This window comes from Scomber japonicus, chromosome 7, assembly GCF_027409825.1.
Source record: "Scomber japonicus isolate fScoJap1 chromosome 7, fScoJap1.pri, whole genome shotgun sequence".
NCBI classification, from domain to species: Eukaryota; Metazoa; Chordata; class Actinopteri; order Scombriformes; family Scombridae; genus Scomber; species Scomber japonicus.
Genome location: NC_070584.1, coordinates 27,765,061 through 27,777,827, shown reverse-complemented (window position 1 = coordinate 27,777,827; position 12,767 = coordinate 27,765,061). Strand labels below are relative to the sequence as shown.

At 39.1% G+C, this 12,767-nt stretch overlaps 2 protein-coding genes across 2 annotated transcripts; both read right to left on the bottom strand.

The window, feature by feature from the left end:
• Window positions 1-2,321: 2,321 nt before the first annotated feature.
• On the bottom strand, window positions 2,322-3,719 carry LOC128362282 (trace amine-associated receptor 1-like). The gene is made up of 2 exons (XM_053323023.1): window positions 3,550-3,719; window positions 2,322-3,129 (listed from the first exon to the last, which is right to left on the bottom strand). The coding sequence occupies exons 1-2, from the start codon at window positions 3,717-3,719 to the stop codon at window positions 2,322-2,324; spliced, it is 978 nt and encodes a 325-aa protein (XP_053178998.1).
• A 1,894-nt stretch (window positions 3,720-5,613) lies between these two features.
• Window positions 5,614-6,991, bottom strand: LOC128361834 (trace amine-associated receptor 13c-like). Its single transcript, XM_053322399.1, has 2 exons — window positions 6,819-6,991; window positions 5,614-6,421 (listed from the first exon to the last, which is right to left on the bottom strand). Exons 1-2 carry the CDS (start codon window positions 6,989-6,991, stop codon window positions 5,614-5,616), a joined length of 981 nt encoding a protein of 326 aa, XP_053178374.1.
• Between the last annotated feature and the right edge of the window lie 5,776 nt (window positions 6,992-12,767).

Here is a 12,767-nt window from a genome sequence, read left to right as displayed (position 1 = left end):
ATTGTGGGGTTATTATTCTGCTGCTCAAGGAATTACTGTATACTCTAAAACAGGCCAGGGAAAAAACAAAATCTCTTAAAACAATGTCTACTTCAGAGCTCTCCCCAATGAAAACCTGCCTTTCCAGGAGATGCTGATTGAGGTTCTTCTTTGGCAACTACTGCCCTACAAATGTCAAGGATCCTAAAAAAACCTCTCCTGGCTGGGCTGTTATCATGGGGAGTTCCTCTGTACATGGCCAGACTCTGCAGTCTTTACAAAGTGGCCATACTTGGGTATCACACTGAAATCCACAGGCCTCGTAGGAGGATATGGATATTGTTGATGGATAGTACGCCTCCACAGGGTTGCTGAGCTACCTTAATAGGCTTCAAGAAAACTGTTTAGAGTGTTGCAACCTTGTAATAATGGGGAAGCCATTATTTAGAGGAGAGGATCTAGTCTCATCATAGGAGCACCATTTGTTAGAACTCATGGCCATAATGGTGTCACTAAGAGAACACTAAAATTGTAGGGATTTAGTAATCACTAGAAATAATGAACTCACTGCAGAGCACCAAGATGTAAGAACTAGCTCCACTAAGGAGAGACTACTATAATGTTGGCCATAGCCTTGCTACAAGGCAACCGTAAATGTAAGAGCAGAAGGAATGTGTTTGGTTATTATTATACTAATAATTATTTAGGATAATTATTAGTTATTAACAAGAAATTAAAGAATAACCAATTCTAATGTTTAATATGGGGCACCACCGGGAAAACTGGAAATAACCAAACTGTCTGATTAACCTCACTCAGTCATAGAATTAAAAAAGGTGAAAGTGTGAACTCCGAGCACTGTCTATATTGATCAGCCACTTATCACAATAACATATGCACAATGATCACAAAAATGTGTCTCTTTAAAGCTAAAATAATTTATTAACAATTATCAATTAACAAGTTAATCAATGAATAGTTGTAAACTGTACTACCACTATAACAAATAGACAAACAACAACAGATGTGTATGACTGTACAGTTGTGTGTGTGTCTGTGTGTGTAGGAGAGAGGAGGGGTGTGTGCCTATATGTGTGTGGGCACAGGGAGAGAAAGGGTGTGTGTGTGAGTGGGTTTGGGATGGGTGGGGGTGGTGGGGAGGCGGGGGCAGGGTATGGAAGGAAAATGTTATTTTCCTTACATACTTACATAAGTGTGTGTACCTGTTTGTGTTGTGTTGAACTGATAACTGAAGGAATCGTGGTATGTTATCTTTTAATTCTGTAATTTTGACAATGCACATCTAGAAGGAGAAGAACACTGTGAGTTTCAATATCAGAAGTCCATCCAAATGAAATATGCCACAGAGAATGTTGTTAAATTTTATGGGCATGACAACTTCATGTTTGATGTTCAAGCAGATCATTTGTTAAATTGTTTATGTCTTCTTCCATGTCTTCTCATGTCCAAATGTATTTTGTAAAAAAAAGGTACTTTAAACAGTCTAAACTATTTGACTTTAATAGTGAATAGTATCATTCACCACACTGTATTGTATAATTCAAAATGTCAAATATATTACTTAGATGTAAAAACAATACAATATATGAACATTATAATTATGAATACACCACAAAAATACTAAATGTGTATTTTATTCTGCAATAACCAGTTTTTCGTTTTAACTATCTTCATTATTTGGTATTTGAATATCTATATTGCTTTTCAGAATCCGAATAAAAATATGAATTTGACCTCGGTCATTTAGAGTCAAACAGATCTTGACACTTATCAGTTTTATTCATTTGCACATAATCATGTGTTTGTCAGGGACACTCAGCAGTCTGGACACAACACATCATCACATCTAGCAAACTGGAAAAGACAATTCATTTAAAAATTGAAAATAGTAGTGTCATATTGTTAAGTCATTTCTGTCTGCCATACTTAGACTTACAGGTATCTGTACAACACATGCACAACTTCCAGTATGCTGTAAAAGGCGTTAATTACTGAAACTATGAGATTCCTTATGTCTGGGCATTAAGGAGACTTTAACTAAATAATGCATTTCATTTTTTCCCGTGATATTTAGGCCACAACCTTATCTATTATACAGCAGATATTGTTCTTGTGCAGCAAGATTTAACTGTATTCTATGTATTCAATGGTTTCTAAATAAAAGATATTCAATCTCCATCATCTAAACAGGGAAATTGTTTTATTAAATATAGTATATGTTCTCATTTTATGACTATTTGACAAAATAAACAAACAAACAAACCCCCACCCCACACAAACACAAAATCAGTGACATTCAATTCACAGTATATGGCTATTTTCTATAATATCTTGACCTCACAAGAACCTGGTTGCAGTATTTGAAGGCTGACAATGAGTTTAATGGATTTTCTAAACCAGGGGTAGAAAAAGGCATAGATCAGAGGATTTAAACTAGAGTTACAATAAAATAGCCAACTTAGAGCAGATGAACCATCAGCTGTCATGTCCTCTCCTGCTAGAAAAGGAAAGTACAATGGACAGAGACAAACTATAAACACAAGTAGGACAATGCCAAGAGTTCTAGCAGCCTTCATCTCAGATTTCTTCACAACTACAGTTTGAGTTCTTGATTTGACAGCTACAATTTGAGACCGCATGACACGTGCCTGTGACACAGCCACCACAAACACTCTCATATAGAGAACTATGATAACAGAAACAGGGCCCAAAAAAGTGACAATAAAGTCTACTACTCCTGATATGGAGCTCATGAAAATTGTACATTCTTGGGGGCAGGGATTGAACATGTCTATTTGGGACAAGTGATTTTTTAATATCATGAGGTTATAGGTAACAGAACAGATCCAACACAAAGACACACAGATTTTAGCTCTCTTTGTTGTTATCATGGAAGAATAGTGCAGAGGAACACAAATAGCCACATAACGGTCCACTGATATGAGCACCATGCTTCCAACAGAGGAAGAGGTGAGAGTATAGCCCAACAAAAAAATGAGAGCACATGTGATTTTACCTGGAAACCAGCAGGACTGCTGGGCGACTGCAGTTGGCATCACTGCAACACCCACAAGCAAGTCAGACACAGCCAGGGAGAGGAGGAAGACATTGGTGGTGGTGTGAAGCTGCCTGGAGAGAAAGATTATGAGTTTTCCATTTAGTGGTAGTTTCCTGAAGTGTGTCACATTTCTGAGAATACAGAATATTTTACCTTTACTGACACAATTCTATAAAAACCAAACTCAACAAACAAATGAAATCTCTACTCTTTCAGTTTAGCAGAATTTGACTTTATCATGACTACAGCTATTATGACACCTTCGTACAAAGAACCCAAATGAAATTTTGATTTTTTTCATTTACAAGTTAAGTACTGAGATCATTAGCCTATTTAGCCTTTGAAGGTTGTATGCAGGGTCATAGCATAGGATTTAAAAAAAATCATAATTGTATGAAAACTGATGCTCAGCAGTTTTCCCTAAAATCCCATACACAAAAACCTGTTATTAAACACTACTAACTGTAATAATTCAAGAAAAGTATCTTTGCCTGAAATGAGAGATGGAGATGACCACCAACAGGTTGAGCATCACAGTCAGCAGAACAATGCAGTACAACAGTGTTTTGATGAACGTGGCTTTGGGTGAAACCAGCATTGAAATGCAGGAGATGTTGAGAGGAAGGATGCAGAGCTCAACTTGTTCCAGTGTCTCTACCATCGTCAGAGGATGTGATGAGGGAGCTGCAGAGGTCTGGCAGCTCTCTGATTCATTTCTTCATGACATCAGTTATTTAACTCTTATCTTTCTCATTTTCCCCATGTTTCTTTAACCTTCCCCCAACTCCTCCTACTCACCACCTTTTGCTCTCTTTCCGATTTTAACACACCTCTTTTGACCAGTATTGATCCTCACCTATCACACCCTGTTTTCCCTCCTTATCCTAGTTATTGCTCCTATTTCCAGACATTACCAGATGGATCTCTCTCTCTCTCTCTCTCTCTTCCTCTCTATCTGTCTCTCTCTCAACCTCAACCGGTTGAGGCTAATGGCGGCCCACTTAGAGCCCAGTTCTGCCTGAGTTTTACTTCCATTAAAAGGCAGTTTTTCCTTGCCACTGTCACGAAGTGCTAGCTCATATTGTAATATTGGATCTCTTTAAATTAAATTAAAGAGTATGGTCTAAACCTGCTCTATGTGTAAAGTGCCTTGAGATGACTTTTGTTGTGATTTGGCGCTATATAAATAAAGATTGATTGATGTAATAATACTACATTAAAGACTACATTGTCTTGTCTACAATGGTCAGCTTTACATTAAGAAAATATTAACCAGTTAGTTTGCCTCAGCAACTGGCCAAAAGAAGAATAGGTACTTAATGAAATTGCAGTTGTTTGTTAAAAAAAAGAAAAAAGTTTCATCCACTCATCCTATATTTGCCAAAAAATACAGAGCAATGCCTAAGATGCACAAATTGTTTAGAATTAAGGTTATCTTTAAGTTTGATGAAAAAAGTAAGATCTGAATAACACATCCTATAGTCACTAAGAGGTATAGGAGATAACATAATTTGCATTTGTCATGAATAAACAAAAAGTTAAACATATATATCCGCCTCCTGTCATTTATCTTTCCATTCCAACAACAATATACAGAGAAAATGTGAATTTGTTGGTCATATTTAGGAATCCTGATTAATCATAATTAATCCACAGCTGCCCTGTGATTGTGTTTGACAGGTTGCCTTAAACTATTTTTAACACTCTCTGAAAAACACAAACACAAACTATAGAATGCCGACAGTATGTCAAAACATATCTTTGGTATTTCTGAATGTCACTTTTTGGTCATGTACTGGCTGACATATACCAACACCCATACGTATACCATGTGAGAAATAGCTTAATAAGAATTAAAAGTAAACAATATTTTCTGTTCTGAAATAACTGAATGAAGCTCACAAGACATTTATGTTCAATTTTTAGAGAGACCATTAAACAGACCGTACAATGAAGACAGCAAACCTGCATTACACCAGCTGCTGTAGGTCTTTGAAAGATAATTATTCTTAGTCTTCCTTTGGCTTTAAATTTATCTTCATCATTTCAGGGTATTTCTGGGATTGTTGAGTAATAAAAAGACAAATAATATTTCTTCAGTGTCCTGATAAAAACATCAATTTGGCCTTGATGATTTAGAAAACAGTCATACAAAGATTGAGACAGTTATTAGTTTTATTCATTTGTACATAATCATATCATTTGTCAGGGATCCTCAACAGACTGGAAACAACACATCACTTTTAGCATTTGTATTTTTCTCTACAATATTTAAGCTACTATAGAACCTCATTCATTATACAGCAGATATTGTTCTGTTTTAAAGTACAGTAATATAAAACAGTAAGGATACCTATTCAGTGTTTCTAAACATCTAAACTGTCTAAGTTACTTTTCGAAACATAATTCATATTGTTAATATCTGTCTTTCCCAACCTAATATGTTTATTATATGTCACAACACTGTGGTTTTATTGTGTTCTTTAAAAAGTATTCTGAACCGATGTATACAAAGTTGACAAAACACAAAACAAAATTTCATCTTCATTTACTTTCTAAATGATCTTTGTGTCACAGGAACCTGGTTGCATTATTTGAAGGCTAACAATGATTTTGATAGCTTTTCTAAACCAGGGGTAGAAAAAGGCATAAATCAGAGGATTTAAAGTGGAGTTACAGTAAAATAGCCAAATTTGAGCAGATGAACCATCATCTGTCGTGTCCTCTCCTGCTAGAAAAGGACAGTAGTATGGACACAGACAAACTATAAACACAAGTAGGACAATGCCAAGAGTTCTAGCAGCCCTCATCTCAGATTTCTTCACAACTACAGTTTCAGTTCTTGATTTGACAGCTACAATTTGAGACCGCATAACACGTGCCTGTGATACAGCCACCACAAACACTCTCATATAGAGAACTATGATAACAGTAACAGGGCCAAAAAAAGTGACAATAAAGTCTACTACCCCTGATATGGAGCTCATGAAAATTGTACATTCTTGGGGGCAGGGGTTAGACATATCTTGGTACAATCGATCTTTTAGTATTATGAAGCTGTAGGTAACAGAACACATCCAACACAAAGACACACAGATTTTAGCTCTGTTTGTTGTTATCATGGAAGAATAGTGCAGAGGAACACAAATAGCCACATAACGGTCCACTGATATGAGCACCATGCTTCCAACAGAGGAAGAGGTGAGAGTAAAGCTCAACAACAACAATAGAGCACATGTGATTTTACCCAGAAACCAGCAGGACTGCAGGAAGATGATTTCAGTTGGCATCACTGCAAGACCCATAAGCAAGTCAGACACAGCCAGGGAGAGGAGGAAGACATTGGTGGTGGTGTGAAGCTGCCTGAAATGGGAAAATATGATTTTGCCGATTAGTGGTAATTTCTTGAAATGCTTCACATTCAGTCCATGATACAATGCAGATGAACTTATATTACAGCAAATATAATCACATCTCTAGCACAATAAAATGAAAACCTACATACAAAATAAATATATTCTCTTTCAGTAGCAGAATTGGAGATTATCATGTCTACTGCTATTGTGACTCATTTATACACATGAATAAAGCTTGTATGCAGGTGGACTAATGGCCAAAGTTAGTTTTATAGCATATGATTTGAATAACATAAATGTATTTGAACTAATGCTCAGTTTTTTTCCCTTAAAGTTGAACCACCCCAACAACTCTATGTTATTACACACTACTAACTGTAATAATTCAAGAAACGTATCTGTGCCTGAAATGAGAGATGGAGATGACCACCAACAGGTTGAGCATCACAGTCAGCAGAGTGATGCAGTACAACAACGTTTTGATGAGTGTGGCTTTGGGTGAAACCAGCGTTGACATGCAGGAGGTGTTGAGAGGAAGGATGCAGAGATCAACTTGTTCCAGTGTCTCTACCATCATTAGAGGATGTGATGAGGGAGCTGCTGAGGTCTTGCAGCCCTCTGATTCACTTCTTCGTGACATTAGTTATTTAACTCTTATCTTCCTAATTTTCCTCATGCTGCCTGAACCCTCCCCCTTTTTGTTGTCATACACTCCCATCTCACTCTGCACAAACTCCTCCAACTCACCAATTCTCTTCCCCATTTCATTATTTTCTCCCCGAGTCTATCACCCTATTTCAAACACTTCCTTATCCATATTTGTATTCTCACTACTAATATTTCCAGACATTGCCAGAATGGATGTAATAATACTATATTAAAGAAATCAGAGGCCCAAATGTCATTGACAACGAATTCCAAACTAGATGAATGTAATTCCAAATAAAGATTAAGTCTAGACCATAGTTCCTTCAATAAATATAGCATTTTATATTATCCATAAGTGACCCCCACCCCATTCTGTTATGGTGAGTCCGCAGGTGGGGTGTGTGGGTGGGCAGTCGATTCCCTTGTGGGCCTTCCACTCATCCTGGTAAAGGTCTGGGTCACTACTCTGCCACTTGTGCCAGATCTCTGGAGAAAGGCGATTAACCTCTCTTTACTATCCTGGACATGGGAGAGCACTGCCCCTAAAACTTCCATACTGGCATCTATATATGTCACAAAGTGACCAGGAGAGATCTTTTTGTGTGTTTTATTGCACTGTATTGTTTTAATTGATTTTTGTAACTCACTGATTTGAAGTGTTTCTCTCCTGAGTGTCTGAAGGACCTCCCCTGCAGTAAACTATGTCCCCTCTGTCTCCCCCATTTTTGACTGTTTTAACAAAGCCTGCCTGTGTTATTAAATTGCCTATTATTGAACTTTAACTGACTCTGTCTGTGTGCTTGTGTGCCCGAGATTTAAGAAACCTGCAACACTTTTTGGCCTTGTCGGCAGGATCTCTGGGCTACAAGTGTGCAGTCATGAGCATTGAAAACCAGGCAGCAGCACCTGGACCAGTGGCTTCTAATTCAATGTGGCCGTGGTTTATGGGTGTACGTTGGGCCACAAAGTTTGATGGTAAGAGTGATGGTTTTAAATACGGGGACTGGGCCAATCAGATGAAACCACTTCTCAGGGCTCAGAGTCTCACAGAAGAACAGAAAAACAATTTTATTCTCAGTGCTATAGAAGGGGATGCTAAACGGGAAATCCAGCTGCTTGATGAACAAAATAGGAACACTGCAGATAAAATATTTGATTTCTTGAACAGACTGTATGGGGGTTCTTCATCTGCTGCTGACCTCCGTGTGAAATGTTATAATAAGGCATGGCAGCGGAGAAGCAGTGATTTTAGCCTTCGTATCTGAGAAGTCTTTCAGTGGTGGAGGGTGGCAGAACCAGATGGGACAGCCTGTCAGGAAACCACCCCAAGATTGATGATTGATTGTCAGTCTACAAGCTGTGCCGTTAAAAAATGAACTACAAAGGCAAGTACGCTGAAACCCTAAGGTGACTTGTTCTGAGCTGTTTCAGGAAGCTAAGGAGTTGGAGAAGGAAGGTTGGGGTGATGAATGTGAGAGCCAGTCCCACCAAGTCACCACAGTGCCCCTGGTTGATGACTTCACTCAGTGGAAAGACCAGACCAGAGCGGAACTGGTAAAGCAGTTCCACTTCCCTCAGCGCCAGCAGACCCAGCTGCCTTTAAACCCCCAGGTCCGGCCACTGTAGGGCGAGTGGACGGAGAGCAAAATAATGAAAAACCATCCAAGCCCTCTTTTGTTGGAGAGTGTCCAACAGTGGAGGTCACTGCTGGAGGAGAGACTATCCCTTGCCTCCTGGATACATGATCCCAGGTAACGCTTTTTAGTGAAACATTTTTTAGAATACATTTTCAAGACCATTAGGCAAAAGGCAAGGCAGACATTGGCTGGCTAAAGTTAAAAGCAGCCAATGGTCTACACATTCCTTTGCTGGATTTTAAAGGTGGGGGTATTGAACTCCCACACAGAGGAGTATTGACTGCATGGGGCCTGAACATGGGTTGCTGGGAATGAATGTCATTGCGACAGTATGGGAGACTGTTAACGGTGGGGGACACCAGTAGTACAGGAACTGGCGCAGGATAGCACTGCAGGAGGCCTCCCGCATTGCCCCCACCTCCCCCAGCAACAACAGGACCGAGTGAATCAGCAGTTGGCCAAATGGAATTGCCCAGGAAGAGGAGGATTTCGGTGAAACAAGCACTGTCTTACATCAGATTCCTACTGGTAATGCACCCCCCTCCCGAGAGAGGTACCGAACTGTGCCACCTAGCCTCTATCAAGAACTGCGGTCCTTGCTACAGAGCATGCTGGAAAAGGGGGTAATTCGAGAGAGCAGCAGTCCATGGGCGGCTCCAGTCATCTTGGTAAAAAAAGAAATCGGGAGCCTGGAGATTCTGCGTGGACTACCATCGCCTCAATGCCCTCACCCATAAGGATGCCAACCCACTCCCTCGGATTGAGGAGGCCCTCACCACCTTGAATCAAGCAGAGTGGTATTCAACCCTTGACCTTGCCAGTGGATACTGGCAAGTGAAGATGGACCCTGCAGACCAGGGGAAAACTGCATTCACCACCCCCTTAGGGTTATATGAGTTTGAAAGAATGCCATTCGGGCTCTACAACGCCCCTGCAAACTTCCAGAAGCTGATGCAGCACTGCCTCGGGTCTCAGGTAAATGACTCTCTGCTTATTTATCTTGATGACATTATTGTGTATTCAAAGTGTTTCAGAAACTCTATGAACATGGACTGAAGTTGCAGGCCAAGAAATGCACCTTATTCCAGAGTGAGGTGACTTACCTGGAATAGGGTGCTCCTGGGTCAGCCAGCAGCGAGTGGCTCCAAATCCAGAAAGGGTCAAAACAGTGCAGGACTGGCCACCCCCCGTCCACTGTAAGGCAGGTGCACTCTTTTCTTGGGTTTGCAGGCTATTATAGAAGATTTATCCCCTCTTTTGCCAAAATCACTGCCCCTCTGCATGCGCTCACACATGGTACCAAACAGCTGGGGTCCAAGAGCCAGCCAGTTGAATGGACACCCAGCTGTCAGGAAGCCTTTGAGAGCTTGAAGAACATGATGGTGAGAGCTCCTATTCTTGCATATGCAGATTACAAGTTGCCATTTAACCTGTACACTGATGCCAGTTTCGAGGGGCTAGGTGCAGTACTCTTTCAGGTGCAGGGGGAGAAGAAGAGGGTTATAGCATATGCCAGTCGAGCTTTGAGCCCAAATGAGCGGAACGATAAAAATTATAGCTCATTCAAATTGGAACTACTGAAGTGGGCTACAACGGAAAAATGCAGGTGCTTTGGGAGAAACCAGCGTTGACATGCAGGAGGTGTTGAGAGGAAGGATGCAGAGCTCAGCTTGTTCCAGTGTCTGTACCATCGCCAGAGGATGTGATGAGGGAGCTGCAGAGGTCTAGCAGCTCTCTGATTCACTTCTTCATGACATCAGTTATTTAACTCTCATGTGCTGCACCCCCCTCCCCAAACCAAACTTCTCCAACTCACCAAATGTTGCTCTCTTTCCCATTCCCTCTCTTTTTCAATAAGTTAACTTCCTACTAGGGCTGCAACTAACAAATATTTTAATAATCGATTGATCGGTCAATTATCTTTTCAATTCTGACAGCAATTGACAGCAAAACATTTTTAATATTAAATGATGAATAACAATTCAAAAAGCAAATGTTTATGTCAAATAGCTATAATAACTGGAACAACACAAAAAGCTGGTGGAATCAGCTTGTACTGATCATAAACAAGGGGAGCATTACCTGTGGGGATCTGGTGGAGAACTGCTCTTGTGTCTCCAAAGTCCTTGTCATTGGCTGCAAAAACCACTGACCATTGTCAGTAGGTTGCAACCTCTACTGTTGGTCAGGTGTCAGATCATCCAGATCTTTTAGGGTAAGGAGGACAGCTGCTCAATCTAAAATTTGCTTACCGCTTGCACATCCAGTTGTATACCGACAGTTGTGCATTGGTAAAAAACAACTCCTCTAAGGTCTGAAAATCTTACATCAACCTGAAATACAGATTCATGTGTAATTTCTGTAGCAGCTCAATAGAAAATGGATTAGGGTTACACAGCCTTACTAGGACTTTGCCTTGCATGTGCATTGCTTGTTGTAGGGAACATTGACTTGAAGGCAGCTGTTCTGGGGTGAAAGACCTGAAAGACAGATTATGAATTGCGTTCATTTCAAAGTTTCCACAAGCAGAACTAATATCACCATCTCTTGTTTTAACTGCCCTACAATTTTACCCAACATGTGAACAGTCCTACCCACAACAGTAGATACTCACTAGAGCTAGTTTTTACACTTGGTTTGAATCTAATTTGTATAATCTGCATCAGAGACCTTGTTCTCTGACCATATGTGTATCTTGTTTAATACGGTTTCCCAAGGTACCATAAAACCCCAAAAGCAAAAAGTTGACTTTCAGGTTTTTAATAAATACACAGCTCAGTTATTCTCATCACTTTTTAACACTGCCAACACCGCTAACAATTTGCCTGTTCTCACCAATACAATAACCAGTAGGACATGTTTAATCACTTATTTTTGTTGGCCATATATGTTAAGATATGGCCAACAAAAATGTAGCATTAAAAAAACGTAAAATGTTATTTTCCTTACATACTTACATAAGTGTGTGTACCTGTTTGTGTTGTGTTGAACTGATAACTGAAGGAATCGTGGTATGTTATCTTTTAATTCTGTAATTTTGACAATGCACATCTAGAAGGAGAAGAACACTGTGAGTTTCAATATCAGAAGTCCATCCAAATGAAATATGCCACAGAGAATGTTGTTAAATTTTATGGGCATGACAACTTCATGTTTGATTTTCAAGCAGATCATTTGTTAAATTGTTTATGTCTTCTTCCATGTCTTCTCATGTCCAAATGTATTTAGTAAAAAAAAGGTACTTTAAACAGTCTAAACTATTTGACTTTAATAGTGAATAGTATCATTCACCACACTGTATTGTATAATTCAAAATGTCAAATATATTACTTAGATGTAAAAACAATACAATATATGAAGATTATAATTATGAATACACCACAAAAATACTAAATGTGTATTTTATTCTGCAATAACCAGTTTTTCGTTTTAACTATCTTCATTATTTGGTATTTGAATATCTATATTGCTTTTCAGAATCCGAATAAAAATATGAATTTGACCTCGGTCATTTAGAGTCAAACAGATCTTGACACTTATCAGTTTTATTCATTTGCACATAATCATGTGTTTGTCAGGGACACTCAGCAGTCTGGACACAACACATCATCACATCTAGCAAACTGGAAAAGACAATTCATTTAAAAATTGAAAATAGTAGTGTCATATTGTTAAGTCATTTCTGTCTGCCATACTTAGACTTACAGGTATCTGTACAACACATGCACAACTTCCAGTATGCTGTAAAAGGCGTTAATTACTGAAACTATGAGATTCCTTATGTCTGGGCATTAAGGAGACTTTAACTAAATAATGCATTTCATTTTTTCCTGTGATATTTAGGCCACAACCTTATCTATTATACAGCAGATATTGTTCTTGTGCAGCAAGATTTAACTGTATTCTATGTATTCAATGGTTTCTAAATACAAGCTGTTCAATCTCCACTGGGAAATTAAATATAGTTTATTTGACTTTTTGACAAAACAAACAACCCCCCCCCCCCCCCCCCCACAAAAAATCAGTTTCACCTCCAATTACATTCAATTCACTGTATATGGCTGTTTT

Coding starts and splice junctions, on each gene's coding strand:
- LOC128361834 (XM_053322399.1), bottom strand. CDS start 6,991: ATGATGGTAGAGACACTGGAACAAGTTGATCTCTGCATCCTTCCTCTC. Junction 6,422..6,818: donor ATCTCCATCTCTCATTTCAG/GCACAGATACGT, acceptor TTCCCATTTCAG/GCAGCTTCACACCACCACCA.
- LOC128362282 (XM_053323023.1), bottom strand. CDS start 3,719: ATGGTAGAGACACTGGAACAAGTTGAGCTCTGCATCCTTCCTCTCAAC. Junction 3,130..3,549: donor ATCTCCATCTCTCATTTCAG/GCAAAGATACTT, acceptor CTTTCTCTCCAG/GCAGCTTCACACCACCACCA.